Source organism: Lathyrus oleraceus, chromosome 2 (genome assembly GCF_024323335.1).
Source record: "Lathyrus oleraceus cultivar Zhongwan6 chromosome 2, CAAS_Psat_ZW6_1.0, whole genome shotgun sequence".
Taxonomy (NCBI): domain Eukaryota; kingdom Viridiplantae; phylum Streptophyta; class Magnoliopsida; order Fabales; family Fabaceae; genus Lathyrus; species Lathyrus oleraceus.
Window position 1 is genome coordinate 476,263,225 of NC_066580.1, and position 16,506 is coordinate 476,279,730.

The window sequence follows — 16,506 nt, forward strand, 5'->3', positions numbered from 1 at the left end:
ACGTTGAATGAGAGGGAGCGGGGGCCGCGTAAAATATTTGGCGAAATCTTATTGGTTGATGTGAGTTTTAAATTTTTTATCTCATTATAATTATTTGGGGTCAATTATTTCATAGTTAATCAATTTTTTCCCACCAAAATTCATCATTTTTTTGTCTATAAATAGAGACTTGGTTCATTTGATTTGGACACAGAATTTTTGACTTTTTTCCCTCTAATTTTTTTATTTAGCCTCCAATAAACTCTTGTTTATAGCTTCAAACATCTTTTTAGTGAAATGGATCCCAATAATAACCCTTTTAACATCCAAAAATCTACTAATTACCCTTTCAACTACCCAAATCCCAATAACTATAGATTTCAAAATCAATCTTTCAACAAACAAGGTCCCCAAAATATACCAAATTATGGACTTTCTCCAAATTAGAAAAATAAAATTAAAATAAGTTATTAAATTATAAAAAAATTAAAATAAATTATTTAACTCTTAATTATTTTAATTTAATTTCAATAGATAATTATTATTAATATATAATCACAAAATAAAAAACATAAAAGAAAATAAGAATATGAAATAAAAGGGGTGGGTAGGGTGTTGAATTTTATTAGACAAAACCATTGTAGTGAATAAAAGTTGAATGTGTGTTGAATTATTAGGTGAAAGAGAGAGAAAATATTCTGGAGTATAAAAGTGAAAAAGAAGGGTGTTGAATGTGTAACCCATTGTATATAGTCTAATACTATATAATTCCATGTCACATGTCACGTGTCTATTCCCGATTGACATTGATTTTTCAAAGTAGAACTATCATGTGCATCACTTCATTTGTTGAAAGAGTTTGCTTTTGTAGAGTGTCTACTTACACAAACAAGCTCTAAAGTTTGTTTATAATGCAGTGTAGTTGATAAAGAAAAAAACAACATTCTAAATAACCATTAGTTATTTTTTTAAAAATAATAACCTTTAGTTTATGTAGTAAAAAGTGAATTTTTTACTCAAATACCCCTCTTTTTAAAAAAAATCCCAAACTACCCCAGTTTAAAAAAAAACGTAAGGCATAGGCGCCAGACCAATTGGCGCCTACCCTTAAACTTTAAGTGGAGACGCCAATTGGATTGGCTATAACACATGGTGCTGCCAATCCAATTGGCGCCCATGTGTTATTTGGAAGAGGAGGCGCCAATTGGTCTGACGTCTCAGTGTAATGCGATTTTTTTTTGTTATAAATAGATGTGTTGTGTGATTCATTTTTTCACATCTCATTTCGTCATATTGCAAACATGTTTGATATTCGTCGTCGCTATGGAAAAATGATTTATGCGAGAGACAAGTCTCCGATGTTGATGCTCTTCTGGAACACCTGTAGTTTTGATCAACTGAAGAGGGAGATGGTTCATTGGTTAGATGGAAAAATACCAGAAGGGGAAAAATTAGAAGTATTGAGAGACTTGATAGTATATTTGGTTGGGTGCGAGTCAAAACTGATAAGGATGCTAGGGAAATGATGTTTGGACGAGATGACATCAGTTTGATTGTTGTAATCAGTTAGAAATGTTATGTTTTAAGTTTGCTTATGTTGTAGTGATGTTTGTTGTTAACCTTGCTGTAACAAATATATAATGATATATAAAAATCCAAGGTTACAAAAAGATTATGATGTAGATGTTGCTCCTAGATTGAGACATTTGTTCTTATTGTGTTCTGGTTGACGACATATACTACATAATCTTATCATTTTATAAGTCGTATCCATTTCTGTTCTAATATGTGTGCTGTTTGGCCATCATTTTTTCTTTCTTTGCATCTCATCGTTGTGCCAAACTATGTCACCTTCATATGGAGGCCAATATTACTCCATTGGTAGCACTGAGAAGCTTTTGTTATACACATTCATGACAATAATGGCCTTGTAAACATCATATGGAGTATGATTATAACTTGTGACGATATGAGATATTATTATACTCACCTTCACTGATGGGTATTTGTTAACAAGTGGCAAAATGTCTTGACATATCAATGCAACGCTTAATTTATGGTGATCTTGTTCAACATTAGTTGCAACGCAACTGTGAGATGGGTTTATAGAAGTTATCTCCCAAGAGTCGCTTCTCTTTTTGTGAGACGCGGCCAATCGAAACTTGTAAAGTATGTTATGAAATTCGATAACATACCTTCTCGAATCAGTGTGTTTCACGGTGAAATCAGCAGAGTTATTCATGTGAATTTTTTTGATAGCTCGCACACATTCTTCTTTAGTGTGGAATATGTCTCCCATTTATAACTCACCCTCTGATCGTGGATACGAGTTATAAAAAATAATGTTGGATGTTTCATCATCATACAAATCGATGTTTGTCATATGTTGATGCATATTATATACATGACTTGGAGGTAATGGCGCTAGATGATCGTCATCTTTAATGTTGTTGTTCAACATATGATCGACCTGTGTCTCGGTCCCTTCTTCTTCATCAACGATGTTGACTTCTGCTTCTGCACCGACTTCATCTGAGTTTTCTGAATCAGATTCATCAGATTCAACTTGATTAGTTATCTGAGATTGCTGAGATGATATACTTGGTTAAAGAGTAATATATAACTCAATATAGTTGCAACCAGAATGTTCGTGACTAACAAACATATATTCAACATCATCATCGTCCCGTACCTTTATGGGGGAAAATTTGCATTGACTGTTCTCGAAAAAAAATGGATTTTGATATGTGATCTGTGACACAAGACCATATCCTATGCAGGATTCAATTCATTTTTTCAAATGCAAGAAGTCTGAATTTCTCTTGATCGTAAGTCGAATAGTATCGGTGTTTCGAAAACAAAACTCGTATAGATCAGACTCATATGTCTCACCATTGCAGTGAGCATTGTTAGTATATTTTGGTGCAAATGACATTGTAATATTTCTTGTGCAGATGAAAAGTAATATTTTTTTGGTGCAGATGAATTTATGTTGATTGTTGGATGTAGATAGTAAGACACTTAAATAGGTAAGTGATGTGTCAAGCATGCAAGCTAGAGGTAAGTGATTTGTCAAGCATGCAAAGCTAGATGTAAGTGATGTGTCAAGCATGCAAGCTAGAGGTAAGTGACATGTCAAACATGCAAGCCCTAATGCTAGTCTAATTGGCGCTAGCTTGTATTCCTTGTACATGGGTGCCAGTCCAATTGGCGCTACCAGGTCTTCCTTACAAACCTCGTAACTAAACATGCAGAGCCATGCAGGCGCCAAACTAGGTTAAGATGAATCATGCATGCAAGCCTATGAGGCGCCACTTTAATTGGCGCTAGCATGTGTATTTGCACATGGGCGCCAAACCATTTGGCGCTAGCATGCAAGCACCATTATCCATGCATTCAAACTTTTGCATGTCTTTGCATGTCACACATTATAAATAGCAAAGCAAGTCTCACATTTTTTCCTCACCAACAATCACTTCTTCCTCAACAACAACCACTCTTTCATATGCAACAACCACTGTTTCAAATATTTAATCCGACAAGATGTCTCTCCTCACAATGGGTGAATCGCACAGAGGCATAGTTGCAAATATAACAACTTATGTAAGCGTTTAGTTTTTGTATTATTTTTCTAGAATAATTTTTAATAACGATAATTAATTTGTTGTTTATCTTTTATAAAATAACGTATTTTGTTGTTTCTTTTTTAGGATGTTTCTAGGTTTCGAACTCGGGTCCATGAATTTGTACACATGGACCCGATGATTCAATTATATGTCGAACTCGCCGGTTTTGGACGTATAAGCAAAATAATGTCTTGGTCGATGGATAATAAATTTATTCTTGCGTTATGTGAAAGATGGCATCCCGAGACACACACATTCTAGTTTCCAACCGGTGAATGTATCGTGACGTTAGAAGATGTCTACATGTTATTAAGACTGCCTAGCGAAGGTAAGACGGTAAATGGTAAAACCAACTATGCAAATTCAATTTGCATGGACCTCTTGGATGATGATTTATTAGATGATAACTCGAGAGGTCAAGGTATACTCCTTTCATGCTTTAAGACATATTATAACAACTTACAGTTAGATGAGAATTCTACCAAAGAGGCTCGAATAATAAAAACTAGGTGTTACATTATGCTTTTAATTGGTTCATTTTTATTTCCCGAAGGTAGTGATTCTAGTATGCATGTTATGTATTTACCTTTACTAAGACATGTAGATAGAATATGAAGTTACAGTTGGGGGTCCGCTTATTTGACTTATCTTTATAGCCCTTTGTGTAAAAATGCACATAAAGACACGTCTACATTTTCTGGATGTGTTGTTCTGCTCCCAGCATGGAGATGGTCCAGACTACCGTCCCTAGCGCCTGTCAACAACAACCCATTCACATTCCCGTATGCATAAAAGTAATTTCTTAAAAATGGACTATATTTACTTACTTTACCAATTATTATCTCTAAATAATATTTTTACTTTTATGGTGCAGATGGTCGACACGTGGTATGAGTTATAACAAATGTCCTAGACATTGCATTACCCAATATCTCAATCTCTTGGATCACCTTCGACCAACAGATGTATGGCCATTAACCTAATTATTTCGTAATAATTTGTTAATTTCTTCTACCAAATTTATAATCTAATATATGTTCACATTTAAATTCATTTTCTGTCCATATCTAAATTTGGATCATGACCATGAAATCAACGAACAAGACGCAGCCGTTTGGACTGCATACACACCGATCATAAGATTCACCACTATGGAGATGCACAATAGTGATCATGTTAAATTGCAGTTCGGTATGCTTCAACACATCCTATGTCCCCCGACAAACTTAGGAGAATGGAATCTACGCAAAGTTAACGATCAATGGAACTTTAACCCATGGCAAAGCTTCGCTAGATCTGAGTATCGCAAATGGAAGCACTGCCAAGACCATGTCTTAACAGACGTTGTGATTCCAACTGAAGAAAAATCAAGTCGTAATTATATGGCTTGGTACAAATCGGTTGGATTTGAGTTCATCGCTGAGGATATGTACCTATACAACCTACGCCAGGCAACTTACACACCAGAAGGCTCAACATCTAACCCCCAACAACATTGTCAGACCGACTACTCACAACCCTCTTTCCATCAAAATTTACGATCCACAAACATACAACCCTAACATGCCATACACCTAACCACAATACCAAGAGCATACCTCGTACCACCACCAACAACTAGATCATCATCAAGAGACCCAACATCGTTATGCATCCAACACATCACCCTACCATAGCCGCCTTAGCCAAAACACTCAACGATCATTTAACACCAACTGTCCCTCCTTCTACCATAGCCAAGAAGCCCAAACATCTCAAAACCAAAACCTTCAATAACCATATGTCTACCAAACACCACAACAATCATTTGAACCTTTCCTCGACACATAATTCACACCAATGTCTCCCTTCAATCGTCCCGGTCGCCCTCCAACAACTTAAATACAACCTAACTACTTTGGCATGGGTCATGAACTCAGCTATGACAGTACCCCTTCGATGCATATACAAGACTACGCTGATTTGTCTGATTATCTCAGACAATCTCCTGCAGTTGGTGGTGGTTTTCCTGGGTCCTCAAATACTCAAACACCTGGGGTGAATCATCAAAGTGGGTTAGAGCCACGAGTTCGGGTAGCTAGGGGATATGGGACCGGAGGTCGGTTAGGTGATCCCGGTCATCGACATTAGTCTTTTTTGTGTAAACGGGTATTAATATCAATATGAATTGGTCCGATTTCAACTTTATCTATCATGTACAATGTTTTTTAAAAAATACGAAACACACACAGGTGCTAGACCAATCGGCGCCTCCTTTAAAACTTAACACATAGGCGCCAATTGGATTGGCAACACAAGCTGGACTAGCCAATACAATTGGCGCCTCCTCTCTAAGTTTAAGAGCAAATACCAATTCATCTTGAGCCTCCTCTCGAAGTTTAATAGAGGGCGCCAATTCATCTAGCGCCTCCTCTTCAAAGTGGGATAATTTGGGATTTTTTTTTAAAACTGAGTTATTTTAGATTTGTTTTGAAAAACTGAGTTATTTCGATAAAAAAATCGTAAAAAGTTTAATTAAGTAGTTTTATTAAAAAAACTCAATACAATACGATAACTTTAGTTTTAGTAAGTAATTCAATATAATAACTTTAATTTTAGTAAAAAATTCAATTCAATAGCTTTAGTATTAGTTTTAGTTAGAAATAAATATTAGTATTAGTTTAGTGAAAATGCTAGAATTAATTGTTTTTTAATTAGTTTTAGTGATTATTTAAAATGTTAGAAGTAGAATTAATATGTTAATTAATTGTTTTTTGATTAATTAATAAATCTTCTTTTGGTTCATGTGATTAATTAATTAAATATTTAATTAATTCTTTTGTTAGTTCATGGTTTGATTCCCCTTATTTGATTTAATTATTTGATCAAATATACTTTAATCAAGTAATTAGGTTAATGGCTTTAGGACTTTTGTGTGATTTTTCAAGGGCACATTTGCATGTTCCCTTAGGATTTATATTCAATTAAGTGATCACAAGTCCCTTGATCACTTGATTGAATTAGATCTTTATATTTGCATTTAAACTTGATCATAGTCCAATCACATTCAAGACTCTGGAGATAGGAGGAGATCAAGACATGATCATACTAAGCTTCAATCCATTATTTCAAGCACACCTTGCCTCACAAAAACTTCTTTTTCTAACTTTCAAAACCAATGTTAATTATGACGCGAATTATGCGCCAAAAGCCTTAAGCAATGGAGAAGAATGAGAGGGATTATTCATACCCTTGTTCTGAACGTATTTGAATATAAGAGTAAACTCCAATTATTCAAAGTATTCACCTCCATTCATAGAATTTAGTGCATTTCAAATCAAACAACTTTCAACTTCAAATCGATAGACCAAACTTCAACAATCAACATTAATTACACCTTTATCTTTGGATACCCATACACTATTGAGATTAATCACCTTCTCCTGGTTAATCACCTCCTTCATGGGTTAATCACCTTCTCAAGGTTAAACACCCATCTTTGAGCCATACAGAACTCTTGAGGTTAATCACCTCATTCATGGGTTAATCACCTTCTCATGGTTAAAACCCATTTCATGCATGCTTGCCTTGTGAGACTTAGGCTTAGGAAATCCTCTCTCATGCATGTTCTCCTTGTGAGACTTAGACTTAGGAGAACTCCTCATTCTCATGCATGTCTACCTAGTGAGGCCCAGGCTTAGGCAGGCCCCCTTTTATTTTATGTTTACCTTACGAGACTCAGGCTTATGTAAATCCTTTTCATGCATGTCTAACTTGTGAGACTAAGGCTTAGACAAACCATTTCATGCATGCTTGCCCTATGAGAATCAGGTTTAGGCAAGCCCTTCTCATAAATGTTAACCTTGTGAGACTCAGGCTTAGGCGAATTCCTCATTCTCATGCATGTCTACCTTGTGAGACTCAGGCTTAGGCACACCCCCTATTTGTAGGTATTGATCTCTGGATCTAGGAAAAATCCTACAATTCTACATTGGCTAATCACCATTTATTGGTTAAATGTCACACTATTTGATTCAGATACACCACTTTATGGGTTCAAACAACGCAATCCTGGTCCAAACAATACTTTAACAACACCTTCACAGTAACTTCACCTTTTCATAAATCTCCTCCAATTCCTTCACAAACTCTTTGCAATCAAATTCAATTCAATCACAAACTCTTTTCAAAGCAAAACAACTTTTTTTTCATAAAAGAATTGTTATAATTCGTTTCTTAGCAGTTAGATTAAAAGCTTAGAGCATCCGAACGAGGATTAAAATCAACTAATGTTGAAACACTTATAACATACGATTATAACATAATACCTTAGAAACAACCAACAAATACATAGTTTTCTACCATGAACTACGAAGTTCTAATTTTCTCATTCCACTATGAGAATATGTAGGCACGAGGGTTTGAATACTTGGAGAGCACACTAATTAAAAACTTTCCCCCCTTTAATCGATTGCAAGTAACCTTTATATAATAACACAAATTCGTGCAAAGAACAATCAAAACAGTTTTCGTTGAGTACAATAGATGTGAGGGGTGCTAATACCTTCCCTTTGAATAACCGACTTCCTTACCCTTTTTTCTCTCCCCCTTGGGTTTTATTGATATTTTCCCATTCTCTTAGAATAAATAAAATCCAGCGGAGACTCTGTTGTATTTCGGGCGTGCGATGCGCTCGAGTATTTTTTGCAGTGCGACACTGGCGATGTCTCATTTGGATATGACTCAAAGATATTGGTCAAAGGCAAAGGTAAAGTTCTCATACGCTTGAAGAATGAGAGTCATCAATTCATATCCAATGTCTACTATGTCCTTGACATGAAGAATAATATTTTGAGCTTGGGACAATTATTAGAGAATGGTTATGACATCCACTTGAAAGAACATAGTATTTTCTTAAGAGATTATAGACATAACTTGATTGCTAAGATGCATATGTGAAAGAATAAAATGTTCCTCTTGAACATTCAAAATGATGTGGCAAAATGTCTAAAGGCTTACTATACCGACACTTCGTGGCTATGGCATTTGCAATTTGGGCACCTTAACTTCGACGGTCTAGAACATTTGGCGAAGAAGGAGATGGTGAGAGGATTTCCTAGCATCAACCACCCATACCAACTCTACAGAGGATGTCTAATTTGGAAGCGATTTCGGGAAAGATTTCCAAAGGGATAAACGTCAAGAGCGACAAAGCCGTTAGAGCTCACACACACTGATGTTTGTGGACCAATAAAACCCAACTCCTTTTGTAAGAGTAAATACTTTCTCCTCTTTATTGATGATTATTCTAGGAAAAATATGGGTTTATTTCTTGAAGAATAATTAAGAAGTTCAAAGCCATTATGGAGAAGTAAATTGGATTTTCCATTAAGGCCATGAGATCTGGCCAAGGAAGAGAGTTCACTTAAAATGAGCTCCACAATATTGTGAAGACCATGAAATCCGTCGCCCACTAACAGTTCCAAGATCACCATAAAAAATGGAGTATTAGAGAGAAAGAACCGATCCATACTTAACATGGTGTGAAGCATGCTCAAGAGGAAGAAGATGCCGAAGGAGTTTGGTCCAAAGCAGTGGCATGTGTGAGTGACCTAATAAACCATTCCCCAACAAGAAACGTGCATGAGAATACACCACATGAATCATGGAGTGGAAGGAATCTCGGGTCTCTTACCTTAAGTGTTTGGAAGCATTGCCTATACCCACGTTCCAGACGAAAGGACAACAAAACTCGATGATAAAAGTGAGAACTATGTGTTCATGGGTTACAACTCAAACTCCAAAGGGTACAAGCTCTATAATCTAAATAGTGGGAAAATTGTCATAAGGCGCAACATGGAGTTCGAAAAAGAAGATTGTTGGGATTAGAGTGTTCAATAAGACAGGTATGATTTTCTTCCTTACCTTGAAGAAGAATAGGAAATGGAATAACCAATGATAGAAGGACATATTAGACCACCTGCCTCATCAACACTAAGTTTGGATGAAACAAGATCAAGTGAGAGGACACCATGACTAAGGAGCATTGAAGAGCTTTATGAGGTAACTATAAACCAAAACAAAAATAAACTCTTTTGTCTTTTTGGTGATTGTGAGCCTCTAACTATCAAAAAGCAGCGAGAAACATAAAGTGGAGAGACGCCATGGGAGAAGAAATCAAGTCAATCACGAAGAATGATATGTGGCAACTTACTACACTTCCACGAGAACATAAAGCAATCAGAGTAAAATGGGTGTACAAGGTGAAGAATAATGCAAAAGGAGACGTGGAAACATACAAGGCAAGGTTGATGGCGAAAGGCTATAATCAAAGACAAGAAATTGACTATGATGAGGTATTTGCTCTTGTTGCTCATCTTGAAACTATTAGACTGGTCATTTCTTTGGTAGCCCGAAATGAATGGAAGATCTATCAAATGGATATGAAGTCGGCCTTCTTGAATGCTTTTTTAGAAGAAGAAGTTTATATCGACAAATCATTGAGATATAAAGTAAAAGGGCAAGAAAAAAAAGTCGAGAAGTTGAAGAAAGTGTTGTACAGTCTCAAGCAAGCACCAATAACTCGGAGTGTTCAAATTGATAAGTACTTTCGAGATGGTAACTTCGTCAAGTGTCCATATGAGCATGCATTTTATATTAAAGCGCATAGTGGATATAGTTTGATTGTGTGCTTGTATGTAGATGACTTGATCTTCACATGGAATAATCCAAGCATGTTCTAAGAGTTCAAGAAAGATATGTCAAATGAATTTGAGATGACAAATATGGGGCTCATGGTATATTATCTCGGCATCAAAGTAAAGCAAGAATGCAAAGGAATGTTCATCACCTAATAAGGTTATGGCAAAGAAGTCCTTAAGAAGTTCAAGATGGATGATGTAAATCTGGTTGGCATCCCAATGGAATGTGGCTGCAAGTTGAACAAGCATGAAAACAGAGAGATTGTGGATCCAAATTTTTTTTCAAAATTTTGGTTGGAAGTCTATGTTGTTTTACAAGTACATGACCAAATATTCTATAGTCGTAAGAGTCGTAAGTCGCTACATGGAAGCTCCAACAACAACTCACTTCAATGCAGAAAAGAGAATCCTTCGATACATCAAAGGTACAACAATCCTTGGCTTGCACTATTACTCTTCTAATAATTATGAGATTATTGGCTATAGTGATAGCATTTGGAATTGAGACTTGAATGATAGAAATAACACTACTGGTTTTGTGTTCTTTATGAGTGATACTGCTTTCACTTGGATGTCAAAGAATCAACCAATAGTCACACTGTCAACTTGTAAAGTCGAGTATGTTGCCGCCACGTCATGCGTTTGTCATGCAATTTGGCTAAGGAACATGTTGAAAGAGTTAAAAATGCCATAAGAAGATCATATGGAAATATATGTTGATAATAAATCAACACTTGCTCTGACAAGAAGTATCGTCTTTCATGAAAGAAGTAAGCACATCGACACCCGTTACCACTTCATAAGAGAATACATCAAGAAGAAGGAGGTGAAGTTGAAGTATATGATGTCTCAAAATTAAGCTGCCGACATTTTCACCAAGTCACTCAAGTTAGAAACTTTCGTGAAGCTAATGAGTATGCTTGGAGTCATAAATCAAGTTTAATGGGAGATTTTGAAATATTAAACTTTATTTGGATCTAACCTTATTATTTGTATTTGGCAATTTCTCTTCCACTACTATAAAAAAACACATTTAACGTCGGATGCGGAATGCATTTAACCTCGACTACAAAGGTGAGGTAACAAATGACGTCATGAAAAGTGCACATTTTATCTCTCGGTTTTAAAATAACCGAAGGGTATGTGAAAAGGTCATGAGTTCGATCCCTAGGGAGACCTTTTTGGAATTCTGAAATGGCGAAAACACATGTCTCATTTGTTTTTTAATTTCATCGACGGATATACCTTATTTTCACCCCAGTTATCTAATAAAACTGAGGGGTAAAACAATTTTGACTTTATTAAATCTAATGTGAATTACTTATTTCACTAAACCCTATAGTGAACATATAGCTTCTCAAAATTGGTTAAGAAAATAATTATATGAACAATTGTGTTATATTTGAAGAACAACTTACATTGATTAGTGATTTTGAAGTATCATGCAACTTATCATTCATCTCGGGTTGCTTTGAAAAATGAACAAATATGGAAGAAAGTTAAACGAAAACTAAAAGTATTAGAGAGATTTTAACGATAAAACAACATGAGATGAATGATGAGTTGCAGAATGCAAGAAAATCATTAATCAGTGTAAGATAAGTTTCAGATATAACATAATTTTGCATATGATTATTTCTAAAATCAATTTACTATGTTATATGTTCAAATAGGAGTTAGTGAAACAAACAATCAAAATTAGATATAATATACTCAACTTGACGAAACAAGATGAGAGCTACACAAAGAATCGTAAAAAACATAAATTCAATATCAATATCAATCTAAAACTTAAACTCGATAACAACAACTAAACTACAACATATAGATTTTTATAACTTTGGGCAATAGAGCAACTGAACAACAACAATAACACTAACAACTCAAAAATAACAGCTAACATTAAACAACAGCTAAAAAACAATCTCTTAACAAAACTACAACAACATCATCAATAAACCTATAACATAAATTAGTTTATACAACAACAACAACGACAAAAAGAATAAACCTCTACGATTTAGTGTCTCAACAACGAGTCTCAACAACAACAACAACAATAACAACAAAACCTTCAACAACAACAACAACGTCAATAAACCTATAACATAAATTTGGTTAAACAACAACAACAATATTAAACCTCTAGGATTTAGGGTCTCAATAATGGGTATCAACAACAACAACAATATTAACAGCAACAATATCAATAAACCTATAATATAAATATGTTTAAACAACAACAATAACAACAAGATAAAACCTCTAGGGTTTCGAGTCACAACAATAACAACAATAACAACAACAATAACAATAAGAAGAGTATGAGTAGTGATGCTTGACGTGCCAAATCTTTGAAGAAGAAGTAAAAGAAAATGATTTGGATCTCTGAAGAAAAAATGAGAGCACTAATAAACACATAATATCTTCTTATTGAGGATGATATGTGCTTATGACTCTCATTGTTTAGGACTCTTCGTTAGGGTTCTGTTTGTGTTGTTTAGACAAATGAAACTTGATGCTACAAGATAAAGTTATATATATCAGATAAACACATTTACCTCGGTTAGAAAGAAAACCGAGGTGAAAAGTAGCATACTTTTAGGTTAAAAATAAAATATTCAAGAAGACGTCACTTTTAATGAGATAAAAACATAAACTAAGGCTTATGGGATTTGAAGCATGTACATTGAATAGATTTAGCCATAGGTTTTCAAAGTAACTGGCATAAATATATTGTATTTTTTTTTATAAAAAAAAATAGGGTGCGTCCAGGAATTATACACCGGTTTTTAACATGTGAGGTGAAGTCGTCGTCATGAAATGTATTATTTGTAGTATTGTTCCCACCCTTCAGGTGTGACTCACATTGTGAAAACTCAAAATTGCCCTTTGAAATTTTCGAAGATGCATCTTCGGACGCACCTTGAGTAAATCAAGCAGTCATCCCATTTTTACCAAAATTTAGTTCAAAGATGCATCTCGGAAAATTTCAGAGGTGAATTCGGAGATGCATCTCTGAAAACCCTAAACTTCGTTTACTGCATGTTTTTCAATGAAATTGGTGTCATTGTGGGAGACTCTTTGTCGATTTTAACCAATATTAAAGTCATAGGAATTGTATCATCGCATTTTGGCCCTTGCATTCCCGCGTTTTTGGCATTTACGCGACCTAGCGTAAAAAACTCGGTTTTTTAGAAAATCGACTAAGAATCAAAATTTTACCGTGTCATTTCATCATAAAAAATCAGGTATTAAAGTCCCGTATTTAAGGACTAAATATCCCTAAATACAGAACACCACCTTAAAAACCCTAAATTCCTTATTTTTCTATTTTATTTGATTTATATTTTCATATTTTTGAAGAAATGTGGAATATTTTGTAGACTCTTAGTTTGATTTTATTTTATTTTTAGTTGTATTATTTAGACTTTTATAAATTTATTTTAGTCATTTTTCTATTTTCCCTATTGTTTTTTTCAATAGGAACATTGTTGGTATTTACATATGTGTTGCATTATTAAATTAAAAAAAACACAATATGACACTTTACGAATATGCATATCCGAAAACACAATATTTCGTTAAAAAAAATATTGTATCCGAAGATGCATCTCCGAAATTAAGTTTAACAGGGATGAATCACTCGTTTACGTGGAAAATAGGTGGTTCGAAGATGCATTTTCGAATTTTAAAGATATTTTTGTGTTTTCATCAAGAGTTTGTGAGAAAGTATACGGGTGTGAAAATAAATTACCTTTGTATTTTGCCTTTTTGAGCTTAGTTATTTTGGGCTTAAATAATCTAGCTAATGTTTTTAGATAAAATATTATAGTGTTTGGAGTGTCTAAATATTTCTTATGGCTGTAATATTTTTTAGAATACTCTTGGGATTTCTAGAGTTGAGAACTATCTAGAATAAATGTGTCTAAAATTTTCTTTAGAGTACTATAAATAAGGATGTAATCGTATACTTTTGTGCTAAGAAAAAAAATACAAAGTTCTCTCTTTCTCAAAGAATTTTCCTACCTATCAAAATTCTTTTTTTTTTTTTTTTTAAATTTGTTGTTAATTAAAAAAAAATAACATAATACATTTTGAAGAGTTAAAAATTTAATATAATTTTTTTCTTTAAATTAAGAGAGCAAAATAAGTCGAGTCCAAAAAGATATTAAACTTTTTAATAACGGTTGGCCAGAGTAGCAATTTCCGACGTTCCTCCATATTCAATTACGTTTTCCTATGCAAAACACTTGAAATGTTTCCGTTGGAGTTGGTCTAAAATGCATTAAAAAAACAATTTCATATTTTCTATCAAGAGAAATGATATTCTTACATCATTTTCATACACCAATATTTACACCGCAGTTTTTTATTTCTTAAAATAAATTAATAATATTTATAAAAAATATTTTAAAAAAATGTTTTTATAATATAAATAAAGTTTATTATTAACCAATTTTATTATTACATTAACCATATATATATATATATATATATATATATATATATATATATATATATATATATATATATATATATATATTCTTAACCACTTATTTTACTTATAATTTATTGACCAATAAATTTCACAAAATTAACCAAATTTTGACATTAAAAATATCAAATATAATAATTCATCTATATTTTATAATTTAATGTCAGAACTGGGTTAATATTATTAATTTTATTGGTTAATGAATTTGTAAATTTGGTTAATAATTTATAAGTAAAATAAGTGATTAATAATATATATTTTTATGGTTAATACAATAATAAAATTGGTTAATAATAAATTTTAAATTTATGTTAAAAAATAATTTTAAAAACAATATTCTTTTTTATAAATATTATATTTTATTTATAAAAAAATACTATTTACCATATAAATATGATTAACAATGTATGAGATTTAAGAATGCGGTATAAATATAACATTTCTGTCTATCAATTGAATTTTCAAAGCCCGAAACTTTCTTCTTTTCTCACAAAAAAAAAATGGCTAGATAACTATTAAGGTTTATCAACTTCCACCTATAATATGACCACCGAAAGATAACTTCAAGTGGAATATGTCGTATCCGTTCTAGCATTTATCAACTTCCATCTATAATATTGATCTTTCTCCACATGCAAAAGCTCAGATTTTTTAAGTATATTAAACAATTTCAAGTACTAGTTTACTAGAACTCAATTCAGCCAAGTGATGCTTTTGGAGTTTGTGCTCACTAACTCTCTTCATATAATTCTTTGGCTGCTCCACATAAATATTTTCAATCAGTATTTCATACAAGAAAGCAGATTTAAATTTGACATATAATTCCCATTATCTTCACTGGGTTAAAATCAAATGTGCACTTTTTTGTGAAACAGAATTTCAATCAAACCTACCGGGAAAAGAAACTACTTTTGTTACAACAAAAGCAAAGACAGTATAAAATTTCAATGGGAGGCCAAAGAAGATATACAACAACTCTAATCAAACTTCAACAAAAAAAACTTCCAAGTTGCAATTCTAGCACTATTTAGGTTCAAAGTCATATAGTTGTGATCTTGATCATTATGCATAAATTCATTGGAACAATTTACCTTATAAGACAATTTCAACTCGTAATCAAAACATATAGCATAAAATCCAGCTACATAGTACATACATAAATAGCAGTGAATCACACAAGCAAAGTTGACAATGTTACCAATAAACAAATAGTTAACCATTCAAACATATGATTCAGCTGAACCTCATTCCTCCTGACTATACATACCTGGATCAACCTGCATTGTTACATTATGAGAATATCTCAAACCTCATTCTTCTTTTGCTCGTTGTCACCATCACCAGGGAGTGAAAGCAGAGAATCTATATGCATAGTTGCTTCTATATACATAGTTGCTTTAGATCTAAGATCATAATCAAAATAAGATCGTCGCTCTAGAAATTGTCCATTTTTATCGTACTTCACTAATCCATTGTTTTCATCTATCCCAATAATATCACCACTTTTTGTACAACACAATGGAATAAGGTCCTGGTTAGGGGAATTAATGAGATCAACCGGAAGAACAAGAGTCCTAATCCAAGAGGAGTTCACTTTGTATTCTTTCATCACCCATATTTCAATGGTATCATTAGTATCATTCATACTACATACACTGAGAAATTCTCCATATACCCACAAACCAGATACATGATTACTGTCAGAACCAAATGGCAAATGCAT

The 16,506-nt window shown here is 33.4% G+C and overlaps 1 protein-coding gene across 1 annotated transcript; it reads right to left on the bottom strand.

The window, feature by feature from the left end:
• Window positions 1–16,086: 16,086 nt before the first annotated feature.
• On the bottom strand, window positions 16,087–16,506 carry LOC127123822 (uncharacterized). Its single transcript, XM_051053996.1, has one exon. The coding sequence runs from the start codon at window positions 16,504–16,506 to the stop codon at window positions 16,087–16,089; it is 420 nt and encodes a 139-aa protein (XP_050909953.1).